Below are 13,499 nucleotides of genomic sequence, written 5' to 3' on the forward strand. Positions count from 1 at the left end.
TACTGTATGTTTAACAAAACAAACCCCGGAAATGGGAAGTTGAGGATTGAGAAAGTTTTTAAAATGTTGTAAGCTGTATGTTTAGATCCTCACTGTGCGTTTGATCATCCAGAATGTATTGCTAATATCTCAATTTCCAAATTGTGAAACGCTAACAGTCACATATCAATACGTTTGGGATGATTTCTTGGCACAAATTCCGAGTTTTAACAAGAAGTACATTCCTGATCAGGTATGTTTCGTTTCCCGTTTACCTGTATGTATTTTTTTTATTGTTTTTTTTTTTCCCCCTTAGCGATAAGTAGTAGTTCTGGTTTTGTTTTGTAAACAGAAATCGACTCGTCCAGTTCTTGCTGTGAAATGACCTGACTATAGGAGCTCACAGTGAAAGATTATTACAATGGCCCGAATAGCCTGGTATCAGGAAAAGGTAAGCATATTATAGCATATAATTCTATTGTTTTGATTCATATACTAATCGAGTGTATGATAAAATGTGAAAATTGGAGTTTTTGACAATATATTTCCCTAAATATAAACATTCAGCTCTGTGTTCTATAGTCTTATTTGTTGAAGTCTTATTGTACATCAGTAACATTGGAAAACTTTGCTGTTACAATTCTGTTGTTACAGATTGGTGCCTATGACCAGCAAGTCTGGGAGAAATCTTTGGAGCAACAACCCGATTTAAAAGTAAGATAAAGTTATTTTACAAAGTCTAATCTCATTGTGCGGTTTGTCAGTGCTAGTGATACAAATACTCGTGTTATCTGGCCAGGGATTACATACTAAGCCAAAGAAGAATTGCCACATCAAACCAGACCTCATAGATGTTGATTTAGTACGAGGTAATTATGTGTGATTTGTGAATTGTAATAATTTGTAGTTAATTATGTATTGCAATAATTTTTACTTGTATAATTTGAATAATTTTATTTCAGGGTCAACATTTAGTAAGGCTAAACCAGAGAGTCCCTGGACAGCCTTGACGAGGAAGGGTTTGGTGCGAGTGCTGCTCTTTCCTTTCTTCTTTCAGTGGTGGATCCAGGTGACCTCCAAGTGTGTCTCCATATGTATCCTCGTACTCTACTTATTACAAGGTTTGCCCACAAAATCAATGTTTTAAAAATCTTGAACAACTATTGTAACAAAATCCAGATTATATACATGCTATCCCATATAGAGGTGGGGGATTTATTGAAAATTAATAATATTGCAGTAGTGATTTTGGGGAAATGCCAAATTAAAATGTCAAGTAACTTATGTAATATAAATTCCTACATAAAGCTGATCCAAAATAAAACTAATTGCAGTATAATTTCTCAAATAAATGTGTGTAAAGTGTCATTTCTGCATAGTTGTGTTTTAGAGTCCATTTATATTTTGTGCAATTGAGCCTCAACCAAGATATTTACAGGGACATATTAGCATTTTTATTGCACTTTTCAGTTGCTGCTGTGGTGCTGTACTTGGACGTCCCTGGGGCAAATGCCAGTGAGGTGTTTGGTCCCATGTGTCTTATGTTGCTGTTGGGGACTGTGCACTGCCAAATCGTGTCGACTGAGTCCAGCCGGTGGCCTTCAGGCAGTCCAGCTGCCAGCATCACAACCAGCCCAGCTCGCAGGAGGAGGTAGGGGCACCATTGTTAGGCTCTGAGCACACATGTGCACTTGGCTCAGGCAAAAATCCACTGACTACACAAAAGCATTCTTTCCCAAAGGCCTCCAAACCACAATACGCTGGCTTTTATTGTGACATTTCATGTAGTGTTTTTCACACCTTTAACGTTATTTAATATCTTAGGCCAAGGAAGAGCAAATATCCTAAAAGGTCTGAGGAAAAGAATGACAGTGTGGATGTCCCTCTACCAGATGGAACAAACGCAGAAAAGAAAAATGAGGTGTGCTCTTTGTATTTTTGTGTAAATTAACATAATATAATTCCTAATTACTATGGTATTATAATATCTTCTAGCAGAACAACAATAAGTGTGGCTTTGGAGCTTCTGATGAGTTGTCAAGTGATGAAGAATATGGAGTACAATCAATGGAGGATCCTCATGCACTACCTCATAGAGAAGACAATGAAACAACACATTCAACATTCACTGTCAGAAGAAGAAATGTAAAGTCTCACTGTAAACCTGCTGTGAAACCTCAGGTGTGCACAAATGTAATATTTGAATTCACTGCTCTACAGACACATTTCTGAATGTGTCTTTACGGAAACTTCAGGTGGGAAATGTGTCTGCTGTCAGGATGAAACCCCGAGAACTGGAGCGTCTTAAGCCAAATGTGAGCCCTCGTCATGCCTCGGACACTGATGACACAATGTGGGAGGAGCTTCTGCAGGGCCCAGACACGGTCTCAACAGGGAGCAGTGACAGTGAAGCCAATGCGAGGTACAGTGGAGGGGCCATGGCTCTCCGGGAAAGCTCCTCTCAGAGCAACAATGATGAAAGTCTACATCAGAGCATCACAGGAGTAAGAATCACCAACACATACAGTATGAATACTGTTGTTTTGTAAAACACTCATTTGGAAAATATATTAAGCGCCCTTAATTTAAATTTAGAGCTCTCTGACAGTCATTTTTTTGTAATTATTTTATTTATCTATGCTTTAGATCGCACTTGGATTTTATCGTTACACAATGGCGCCCTCAGCTGTTTGATTGGAGTAAATGGCTTTAGTGCACAGTTGTCTCTCAATCAGTTATAATTTATTGAATGTATTGGAATGGTATTCAATGGAGTCTTACTTTTTCTTGTTTTTAGAACCAACTGTCATGGCTTCAGGCTTGTCATCCATCCAAGGACAAAGTTAGTGCCATTATTTGGGAACAGGGCGAGTGTAAGAAAGTCGACATGTCAGTATTGGAGATAAGTGGAATCATCCTAACACGGGTACACAATTAAATAAGAAAGATTTGTTTAATGTATTTAGTAATTAAGTGTCACAAATGTGCTTTTGCAATAACAGGTGAAGATGGTAGAGCAGGGTGTAGGCTACCTGATGTTTGGTGGAGTGGTTACAGCCACATTGGCTTTGCTTCCTTTTGCATTTCGACTGGCTGAGGAACTGAACATGTCTAGCCTCAGCTCTACGGCCATGTCTGAGGTATTGGAGATGGCAGTGGGACCACCTGATGCCAAAGCCTATGTGTTTTACTTTATCACTACAGTGCAAAGAATCTGCCTCACTGGACTATTCTTCTTTATGATGTGTGTGGCTGAAAGAACATATAAACAGGTGAGAGGGTGCTTGCTTATCTATTTGTCTCAAACACATAGCCAATCACTTCCCGTAAATCCAGAAACCTGTATTATTTAACCCATATACTGTATACACAGTAATAACCCAGTGGTATTTTTAAACAATTTATTATGTGGTATTAGATTTAATTTCATGTTGACAACTTTATATCTTGAAAATATATTTAATGTGCATCCAAAGCTAATTCCTTCACTATCATCTTATTGTAGCCCACCAAGCCATATTGATAACTTCCGTATACGTTTTTACAGAGACTTCTATTTGCCAAGTTCTTTAGCCATCTAACCTCAGCTCGAAAGGCCAAGAAGTCTGAGGTTCCTCATTTTCGACTGAAGAAAGTGCAGAACATAAAGATGTGGTTGTCTCTACGCTCTTTTCTCAGAGTATGTACCAACCTCAAACTACCAGGTTCTTTTCACGATTGCTCTGAAAAATCTAATTTTTATTTTTTTTTCAGAGAAGGGGGCCTCAGCGCTCTGTTGATGTCATTGTCTCCACAATATTCCTTTTAGCACTTTCTATTTCATTCATTGTCTGCGCCCAGGTCAGTTGTTTAGTATTTTCTATCTACATTTTCTATGGAATTGCTATTAAGTTGTTTTAAAATGTTTCTTCTTCAGCTTTTGCACAATCATAAAATGTATCTGGAATCTTTAACTAATTGGGAGCTTGTTGTGTGGGGACCCTCCCTCCTACTCTTTCTATTGAGACTTGCTACTTTAGGCTCTGAGACAACCAGCAAATACAGTAACTCCTCAGTATTACTCACTGAGCAGGTGACAGAACAATTCAAAACACCATTTATAGTACATACAATCATACGGTTATAGTTGTTTAAGGTGAATAATCTACTGTGATTTCAGATTAACTTGTATCTTAAAATGGAGAAGAAACCCAACAAAAAAGAGGAACTAAATATTGTTAACAATGTTTTGAAGCTGGCAACAAAACTAATGAAGGTAAGCTCAAATTGGATGATGTCTTGTATTTATATTAAAATGTACCATTGACTACAGTTTGCTTACATAGTGCTCATCTATTTTAGGAGCTGGATACTCCATTCAGACTTTTGGGTTTGACTGTGAACCCTCTAATCTACAACATCACTAAAGTGGTCATTCTGTCTGCTGTGTCAGCTGTGGTCAGTGACCTGCTGGGCTTCAACATCAGAGTAAATACATAAATCCTTTTTTCATATTTATTGCTTGCACAAGTGTCATTAGGTAGTCTGTTTTGAAATGTCTGCTCTATTACGGTAAATGTTTTAATGGTGTACACATTCAATCAGTTTTATTAACACTACAGTAATTTAACAGGATTGAAAGAAATATTTATTTACCTGTATGCCTAAGAAAGTTTCTTCTTTCTTCTTTGAAGTGACAGTAAGACGCACAATACTACCCTCTGGCTTTAATTAATGGAATGACTTTGAAATAATTCAATATTTGAATAATAAATGCAATGCATAAAGCTTACAAAATGCATTTCCCATTGAATTAAACTATTGAAATACATTTTGTCTGTGCAATACTGATTGTTCAAGCAGCAACACATTTTAAAATATGCTATGTTTTTGCTCCTCAGCTTTGGAAGATCAAGTCTTAATGTGAACCTGGCAAACCACTATCAGATGAACACTGGAGATGAGACATACTGCGTGTGCATCTCATTAATCTACAAATCAAATGTGTGCCAACCTACTGACACTTAAGGAAATGTCTGTGCCATTCAGCTTCCTGTGGCAAGCATTGGATGCCTCGACAATCAGTCACATGCCCCACTACTGGCTGCCCAACTGATGCACTTTCCATTACCTCTGCCTCTAATCTGGAACATAACTATGACCATGAATGTCCCCCAGTGTATAACTTTAATAATGGTGTCTGCAAAACTAGTACAATTATTTAACAAATATAATTGTATATTTTTGGACACACATATTATATTTAAATTACTTTCTAGTGATGTTATGACAGGGATTTGTTGAGGATTTACTGATGGTTTTAAATTCAAAATAAATCCATCAAAAGGAAAAAAATGTACAGCAAGATATTTGTGCAATGTTGTTATTGTTAATGTAAAGTTGTTGGAGCAAGGGAAATGGTGGAAGAAACCTACTCTATTTTAAGACTCAACTGAAAAGGTACCTTTATGTCACTTTAAGACTTTTTTATGGCATTTAAGCTGATAAAATAAAATTAACGGGTGTTTCTTTTGTGTGTAACGGGTAATACCTGGTACATGTACATTATGAATGTCATAATAATAATAATAATTTGATTAATGAGCGCCTTTTCAACACCCACTTCCCTTTACGTCACTTAAAGCATAAACACAATAAATATTACTTTTAGAACATTAAACAGAATATAATGATAGTGTAAAATAATAATCACGCCTCAAAAAAAGCCTAACCTGCAGTCTGTCACTCAGCTCTGCAAAGGGGCGGTTCTATTACAAACATTACGGTAAGTTTTCCATGTCGCGTTGCACATTTGCACACCTCCAGCGCGCACGGACTGGTCACTCTGCAAGGACAGGTCGAGGTGTGACTGGTGTGACTGGTGGGACTGGTGTGACTGGTGTGACTGGCGCTCGTAGTAGTGACAGTGCATCTAACGCACATTGCGGTGAAAGTACCCGAACACTGCGTTATTCCCGCACACAGGGAACAAGGAGATCAGGAGACCCAGCAGGCATCAGGTAAAATCATATTGCTTTATTGATAGCCTATTATGAATATGGATAGGCCTACATGATGTTCTTTTGGAAACAATGTAAAATTTGAACATGGAATAGTTTGTTTTCAGAATAAGATTAATGTAATATTCTATAGCAGCCTATCTGATATTTACAACGTTTTGGGCAGACGAGAATAGATTTGATGTGGCAGGTTTGTCTGGTCCTTGCAGATTATTGTTGCTAAGGGAGATTAAATCATATTTCATTTACATCTTGGAGCCTTGTCTAAACATATACTGTCAAATGTTCTTCTTCACAAACTACGTCTACAGCCCTGATCCTGTTGAATTTGTATGTTTCTATTTCAGATCAGAAAATGAGCCTTTGAACGCCAGCCTCAAACATGTCCAACAATCAGACAGATCCTGCAAACTCAGTGGAGAGAGAGAAGAAAGACATGAGAGTGAATGAGAAAAAATGCTGTAAGTGATTGGGTCCTTAATTAGATTTCACCAAACTGCAGGTGCCTGTAACACTAGACAAACAATGACAGTTTGTTTTAAAGTTATTTATCTGAGAAAGGGCACCTATATCATGTATTTAGGTAACAATAGAGAGCTTGGCAAACAAACACATTGTAATCATATGCCTACCACAAACCAATTCTGTCTACTTGTACATGTTCATTTTATAATTACCCTAGTGCTTGTAAATCATAACATTTTTGATCTTTGTTGTAGCTTGGGCATCCTATATGACCAATTCACCAACACTTATTGTGATGATCGGGCTACCGGCCAGGGGCAAAACTTACATGTCAAAAAAACTCACACGTTATCTTAACTGGATTGGTGTCCCCACTAAAGGTAACTTGTCAGTGAAACACAACACCTCAAGACATTAAATCATTTAAATATATTTTTATGATTTTCTGTGTTGATCTTTCCTGAATAGTTGGAAGGGTTATGGTCTGGATCCATATCAGAACTATATACTATAGTAATATTTTAAAAACTAGCCTCCTAATAGTTGTGTTGTGTGTTTTAAAGGATGTTTTATTGTTTTCTGTTATCACTGTGGTATTTAAGTCAATATTGAGTATCAAGCTTTGATATCAATTTCAGTTAATGTTTTAATCATCAAACGAACACTTTACATCAAATATACAAACTGAAATTTTGTATTAAGAACAGGTTGTGTAACAAGAAGCTTTATTTACATTTCATTTAGTATTTGCACCATCAATAATATGCATCTGGGTTTGGCATTTCAGCTCTTAATAGCATATATTGCTAATACCAGCTGTATTTTGCAATCCTGATTACCTAAACCTTTATATTATATTTCAATTTTGCAGTATTTAATTTGGGCGTTTATCGTAGAGAGGCTGTTCGAGCTTATAAGTCCTATGATTTCTTTCGCCATGACAATGAGGAAGCCATGAGGATACGAAAGTAAGTTACATCCATTGTACAGCGTTATATAATCATGTTGTCCTATAGTGTGGATGATGCTGCTGTCTGCGCTGCTGCATCAGTGACTAAGCTCTTTTTTCAGCAAGAATCAATAACCCAACATTGCACTGAGTTTAACCTGCAGTGTGAATTTATAGACCGAGATGAATTATGTGAGTCTGACTCTTGAGAGTTCCCCTCTGTAACACCATGACCCAGATTTGAGCATGTCACAGCTGTCACTATGAAGCTGGAGGGTGTGAATCCTCATACTGCAGTAGGACTCAACCCAAATCAAGAATGCACTATAAAACTTTTCTGCTTGTCTCCAAGACGTTATTGCTTTGAGTTGAATGTTCCTCAGTGTGACATTAAACTTTAAAGGTGTTTTATCATGCACTTTTTTTTGTAGACAGTGTGCACTGATAGCTTTACGGGATGTGAAGGCTTACCTAACAGAAGAGGGGGGTCAGATTGCAGTGAGTACACATTTTATTTTCATCTCATCTTAATTTTATAATTTTTTTTAATAATAATAATTATGATTTGGATTATTGAAGGTTTTTGATGCAACAAACACAACAAGAGAACGCAGAGACCTGATTCAAGCATTCATTAAAGAAAATTCTTTCAAGGTACATATGTAAAAATAAGACTTTGGTTATAATTAGCCCTGCCACACTGTCTGAACAGTGTGCCCTTTGTGACAGGTGTTCTTTGTGGAGTCCGTGTGTGACGACCCGGAGGTTATTGCTGCTAATATTTTGGTATGATCTTGCGTCATATGCAGGACTTTTGACTGTGCCTTTTTGTTGAGGTCAAATTCATTACTTATTTATAGTCTCACTAAAGTGTTATGCAAACATGCTCATAGACAGTGTTCAAATATTTGAAATACGTGTCCCAGGAAGTGAAAGTGTCAAGTCCAGACTACCCTGAACGACACCGGGAACGAGTGATGGATGACTTTCTCAAAAGAATTGAATGTTATGAAGTGACATACCAGCCATTAGATCCAGATGACTATGACAAGTAAGACACAAAAACATTTTAGTATTCATTCCTATTATATTATCTGCCCTGCTAAGAAAGGAACATACTTTAAAGTACGAAAAACGTACTTCTAAGTCACTGTATATATTTCACATATGGCACAGAACGCAGAACTGACTTTTGTCCGGTTCAAATAATTCAGTCTTATAGGACAACTGAGGACACACACATGGCACAGAATGGTGGTAAAAACTGCCCTGAGCTGGACCCATATTGGAAGATCTAGTCCAGAAGAATTGCTCTCACCATTGAGTCATACATTCCTTTTATCTAACAATAGAAAAATATAGTTTATATTAAAACACAAGGTTAGTTTCCTCTCTCAGACATGTGTCTCATTATTGGTATACTTAATCATTTTAATAATTGGAATTTTATTGCAGTCTGTACACTGCACAAGAGATGGCAAACTACACAATGCTTCTCTCCTGCAGGGACCTGTCTTTTATCAAAGTGATGAATGTTGGTCAGCGGTTCCTGGTGAACCGGGTGCAGGACTACATCCAGAGTAAGATTGTGTACTACCTCATGAACATCCGAGTGCACTCCCACTGCATCTACCTATGCAGGCACGGAGAGAGCTGCCACAACATGGAGGGCAGGATTGGAGGGGATTCTGAACTGTCGCTGCGGGGAAAACAGGTATAACAAAGTTGTGTTTTTATACAAAAAAAAATATTGTGTAATAAAATATGATTTTTTTTATGACATTATATAAACATGATTCACACATCTGAATCTAGCATCATAAATAGTCATTTACAGTAAAAGTGACATAATAGCTATGGTAGAGTCAAAGATCAAAGAAGTGTGTTAAGTTATTTCTCTGAAATGTTGAAACTAATTAATTAAAAAATGCTCATGTTTTTGTCTCATTTGTGCCAGGGTTTGTACTTCTCAGGTAATTTTCATGAAAATGTCTCTTCTCTCCAGTTTGCCCATGCTTTGCGTGACTTCATTGAAGAACAGAGGTTGACTGATTTGAAGGTTTGGACGAGCCAGCTGAGGCGAACCATACAAACAGCAGAGGAGTTGGGGGTGCCTTATGAACAATGGAAGATACTTAATGAAATTGATGCTGTCAGTATTTTAGTTATTTAAGATCCTTTGTTATGTAATATTATTTATTGTTTTCACCTTATTAATTTGACATAATGTGCATTCATGTAAATTATATAATTTTATATACATAGATTTCACATTGTTGTTAAGTATGAAATGTGCCCTCTGCTTTAACTCCCTAGGGTGTATGTGAGGAAATGACCTATGAGATGATCCAGCAAACATTCCCAGAGGAGTTTGCTTTGAGGGACCAGGACAAGTACCATTATCGCTACCCAGGCGGAGAGGTGCTTATGTCTACCTCCTCAAAATGTGTTTTACCTTATGAACTTACTTTCTTGCTTTCGTTAGTCCTACCAAGATCTGGTGCAGCGACTGGAGCCTGTCATCATGGAGCTGGAGAGACAGGGCAATGTGTTGGTCATCTGCCACCAAGCTGTGATGCGTTGTCTGCTTGCATACTTCCTGGATAAAAGTGCAGGTCAGATACTCATAATGTGCTGTTTATGTATATTTTTAATTCTCACTGATTGAGTCATTATTCTACAGAAGATCTACCTTACATGAAATGCCCATTGCATACAGTTCTAAAGCTCACTCCTGTTGCCTATGGTATGAAAAAAAAAAAAAAAATCAGCAAGTCAGCATTACACTATGACATTGTAGTAATTGTTCCATCATGGTATTTTGTCAGGTTGCAAAGTGGAAATGTTTCACTTAAACGTGGAGGCGGTCAACACACACCGCGATCGACCCCTTGTGAGTGAAGCCCACTTGTGTCTCTGCTTTTAGTATTTTTTTTATTTTTTTTACTGTAAAAAGTTGCTTTAACTAGTCTTAACTAATAAGTAAAACACATTTTGCTTAAAAAAAAAAAAAAGAAGTTTTTTTTGCCTTTTAGCTTTAACTTAGTGAATGCATTACAGCAACACAAATTCTTAGTCACTAATTAGAAACCAAGTTAAGCCTGGCCTTGGCTCTAACAAATGCATTGGACAATGCCTAATGCTGAGCATGGCTTCATCTTGCATTGCTAATATTATTTCCAGTCCCAATGTAAGTGGTAGTCTTCACTGATCTTAAGGATCCAACACTCAACTTTTCTGTATGCATGCTTTTTTTACTTCCATATTTTCTTTAATTCCAGTGGTATCTCACTTTCTACCAGGGTACTATGCCGAGGGACTCTCTCATTCATCGAAGGAATAGTTACACCCCCTTGTCCAGTTACAACCAGGTCAAGCGTCCCAGGCTCTACAGTGCAGGGAATCAACCCTGGCTGCCCCTGGCTCCCACTCCTGCCGCCCTGATGCCAGAGGGACGGCCAAGCCAAGTTAGTGAGAGTTAGTGCCATTGGATCATAGTCAGTGTCTCAGCTCCTTCTGCTGTCCATGTTATTGCATTTCCCTAACTAAGGTGGGATTTGATGGAAAGCATCTCTTGTCTCAGGGCATTCTTTCACTTTTTGGTTTGGGGATTTTTTCTTTTCTTATATTTTGCATGATATGGTTGTTTCTTGCATGCATATTCAGCATACTACATGTCCAGTTGAAAACATCTAACAAAAGACACACAAACCTGAAAATGCGCTTTGGATCAGTTTTATTTTCACAATGAAACATGTTAGAAAACTGTCCTGCATATTCATATTGTGTTTTGTTTTGCTGTTGGTGATTCATGCCTCTCTTGTCCACATTTGTATCTGTTGTCTTTTCCACATCTGTGTTACAGACTTGGATTGGAAGCTCTTGTGTGTGAGTATTTTTAAATCAGAATTCCAACTTTGTTGTTTCTTTCAACTCACCTCATTGTATCCCTTCATGCTATAGGCTACTGTCACTAGTCCGCCTATATTATATATTGTTTTAGTTAACCATATTTAATGCCTGTAATGACATGGAATATTTTGGTAACTTGTGGAATTTTTTTAAGGAATGCCTGTCTGAAGGAGCCGACACTGACAGCCCAGAAGAAGCTAGTGAAGGTGTCTGCTTCTGATTGAAGAGGACTGATGCCATAGAATGTTATAAACTCCATTTTATTCATTAATGCACTAAACAGTATTTATCTGCTTCTGCACTAAAAATAGGAACAAACTGAAATCTTGTGAACACTATTCTTTATCACTTATCATTTTCTTGTTCTGAATGTTATGCAGTTTTTTGTGAAAAGTACTATTTATAGAGCCTGCAGTGACTCAAACCTTTTCTTAAAACAATTAAAACCCCCAAAACAAAACATGTTAAATTATATTCTACTGCTTGTATGCATAATTATTTGGTCTAAAATTATACCTTGTATTGTTTCACTGTCTTATCAAAATTTAATCCTGTCCTTCATGTACTTGCTAGTGGTTGTTCGCACAGGGTAGGGGGCTGCATTTTCAAGGACTAGGGGACAGGTGATAAGAGACAGCCAGATGTGCCTTTGGGACTAATTTGATTATATGAACGTATATGCATGTAAACAAGCTCTAAACTTAAATTTGCACAATGTAATACCTAGTATCATACAAAATGTGCTATTAAATAAAATCACCAAAACTGCACAAAACGCTCTCACTAATTTCTTTCTGGTCCAACAAGGTACTCCGGTTGCAGTAAAAGTTTGGAAAAACTAAACATGAAGCTAGTTTCAAGTGCATGTTTACCACGGGACTTACGGATGGGGCGTGTCTTTGAACACGACGTGATGACGTTCTGTGGACGAAAACTGACGTACTCCACTCTCGCCTCTCACGGGCTGTTTATTGTTTGGAGCAGTTGTATTGACCAGGTAGGACAATAAAATAATTAAAAATTAAGCGATCATAAATGATAATCCACTTGTTTTTAGACTGTTCAAAGTACCCGAGATGTACTGCCATCAAAAGCGGCATGATTTGTTTGTCCTTGTTTCAGTTTAACGGAGAGGTTAGCTTGCTAACGTTAGCATCATAACAGTCGGCAAAGAAAAGCGTTTTGTTTTTTAATCATACTTGAAAGTCACCGATTATACTTCATGTAATTGACCTCGTGATAACAGACATTTTTGTCTGCACGTTTTTTGATGTGTAATGCCAGTTGAATTGTTAGCACAACTCCTGTGTTCATTGCAGAACAATGGAAAGGTACAAAGAGATTTCAGTAGCCGGACTCTTCTGCTTTTCATCAGCATTTTCATTGTTTGGCTTATTTTCCCCATAAGCTTCTTGGCTGTTAGTGCCGTGGAGATAAGAGAGCAGCTTTTCGTAGAATCCTCGGCAAAGTTACTGTCACTGTGTTTAGGGTGGTTGTTTGGAGCAAACAAAATTAATGTACATATATGAATATTCTATATGCACATTTAAATGGGCAGTAATTATATTATAGCAATGTTATGTCCTAAGTTGCCAAGTTGGAAGCAAGGTTTAATGTAGAACTAAAATGAGAAAATCACGTTCATATTTTAATATTAATTCTAAAGAAATGTATATCTCTGTCAAATAGTGAACCTTAGCTTTGCCTGCTGTGATATTTAATTTCTTCTTATATATATGATGTATGGCACTTTTCTGTCTCACATACACCAGTGTATGTTAACACTGTGGGCAAGGAATGTTTAATGTCTCGCCCTTGACACAGGTATGCATCTGTGGTAGTTGGGATTGAACTGCTCACCTCTGACTTAGTGGATCGGACTGCTCCACTGCCACTAACATTGTGAATAGTTTGCAATAATTGCCCTTAGCCCTTAATTGTAATTGTCCATTACTGTCTTTTTTACAGGATGCTAAAACTACGCTGTAAGACCAAAAATGGGAGCCACATAATGCAAGGCTTGACTCACCAATCATGTGTTCAAGAGTTGAAGAGCAAAGTGGAGGAGCTGACTGGCATACCATGTGATGTGCAGAAAATAATGGTTGGTTACCCTCCGTCCAGCCTGGATCTCCGAAATGGAGACGCTCACCTCAAAGATTACCCCATCAAATCAGGTATGACCCAGTCTGTTT

At 37.5% G+C, this 13,499-nt stretch overlaps 3 protein-coding genes across 10 annotated transcripts in view; all 3 read left to right on the forward strand.

Moving 5' to 3' along the window:
- yod1 (YOD1 deubiquitinase) overlaps nt 1-13,499 on the forward strand; it is a 132,629-nt gene that overhangs the window by 116,724 nt on the left and 2,406 nt on the right. Inside the window, exons 1-2 of one of the 2 annotated variants that reach the window (XM_033966414.2) lie at nt 12,185-12,301; nt 13,273-13,481. In XM_033966414.2, coding sequence (XP_033822305.1) covers nt 13,274-13,481 — 208 coding nt within the window. In that variant the 5' untranslated portion in view covers nt 12,185-12,301; nt 13,273. Of the gene's footprint in view, nt 1-12,184; nt 12,302-13,269; nt 13,482-13,499 lie in introns of those variants that run through there. The other variant, XM_055222134.1, reaches the window with a different exon arrangement.
- Nucleotides 20-5,503, forward strand: phtf1 (putative homeodomain transcription factor 1). 2 transcript variants are annotated; one of them, XM_055222125.1, is made up of 17 exons: nt 20-232; nt 332-430; nt 634-693; nt 779-848; nt 942-1,100; nt 1,450-1,630; nt 1,804-1,900; nt 1,975-2,160; nt 2,235-2,483; nt 2,777-2,905; nt 2,982-3,251; nt 3,527-3,658; nt 3,733-3,819; nt 3,896-4,051; nt 4,139-4,234; nt 4,321-4,446; nt 4,860-5,503. In XM_055222125.1, the coding sequence occupies exons 2-17, from the start codon at nt 401-403 to the stop codon at nt 4,878-4,880; spliced, it is 2,049 nt and encodes a 682-aa protein (XP_055078100.1). In that variant the 5' UTR covers nt 20-232; nt 332-400; the 3' UTR covers nt 4,881-5,503. The 2 variants fall into 2 exon arrangements, with proteins under 2 accessions (XP_055078100.1, XP_055078101.1); XM_055222126.1 differs by having other exon boundaries at nt 1,978-2,160; nt 4,860-5,492.
- Nucleotides 5,757-12,077, forward strand: pfkfb2b (6-phosphofructo-2-kinase/fructose-2,6-biphosphatase 2b). Of its 6 annotated transcripts, none has more exons than XM_055222127.1 (17): nt 5,773-5,978; nt 6,326-6,439; nt 6,698-6,823; nt 7,315-7,411; nt 7,824-7,890; nt 7,972-8,046; nt 8,122-8,178; nt 8,319-8,443; nt 8,899-9,106; nt 9,398-9,544; nt 9,709-9,813; nt 9,878-10,007; nt 10,076-10,138; nt 10,221-10,285; nt 10,674-10,859; nt 11,258-11,280; nt 11,459-12,068. In XM_055222127.1, exons 2-17 carry the CDS (start codon nt 6,361-6,363, stop codon nt 11,526-11,528), a joined length of 1,623 nt encoding a protein of 540 aa, XP_055078102.1. In that variant the 5' UTR covers nt 5,773-5,978; nt 6,326-6,360; the 3' UTR covers nt 11,529-12,068. The 6 variants fall into 6 exon arrangements, with proteins under 6 accessions (XP_033822303.1, XP_055078102.1, XP_033822302.1 ...); XM_033966411.2 differs by having other exon boundaries at nt 10,695-10,859; XM_055222128.1 differs by having other exon boundaries at nt 5,801-5,978; nt 10,221-10,282; nt 10,692-10,859.

This window comes from Periophthalmus magnuspinnatus, chromosome 5 (genome assembly GCF_009829125.3).
Source record: "Periophthalmus magnuspinnatus isolate fPerMag1 chromosome 5, fPerMag1.2.pri, whole genome shotgun sequence".
Taxonomy (NCBI): Eukaryota; Metazoa; Chordata; class Actinopteri; order Gobiiformes; family Gobiidae; genus Periophthalmus; species Periophthalmus magnuspinnatus.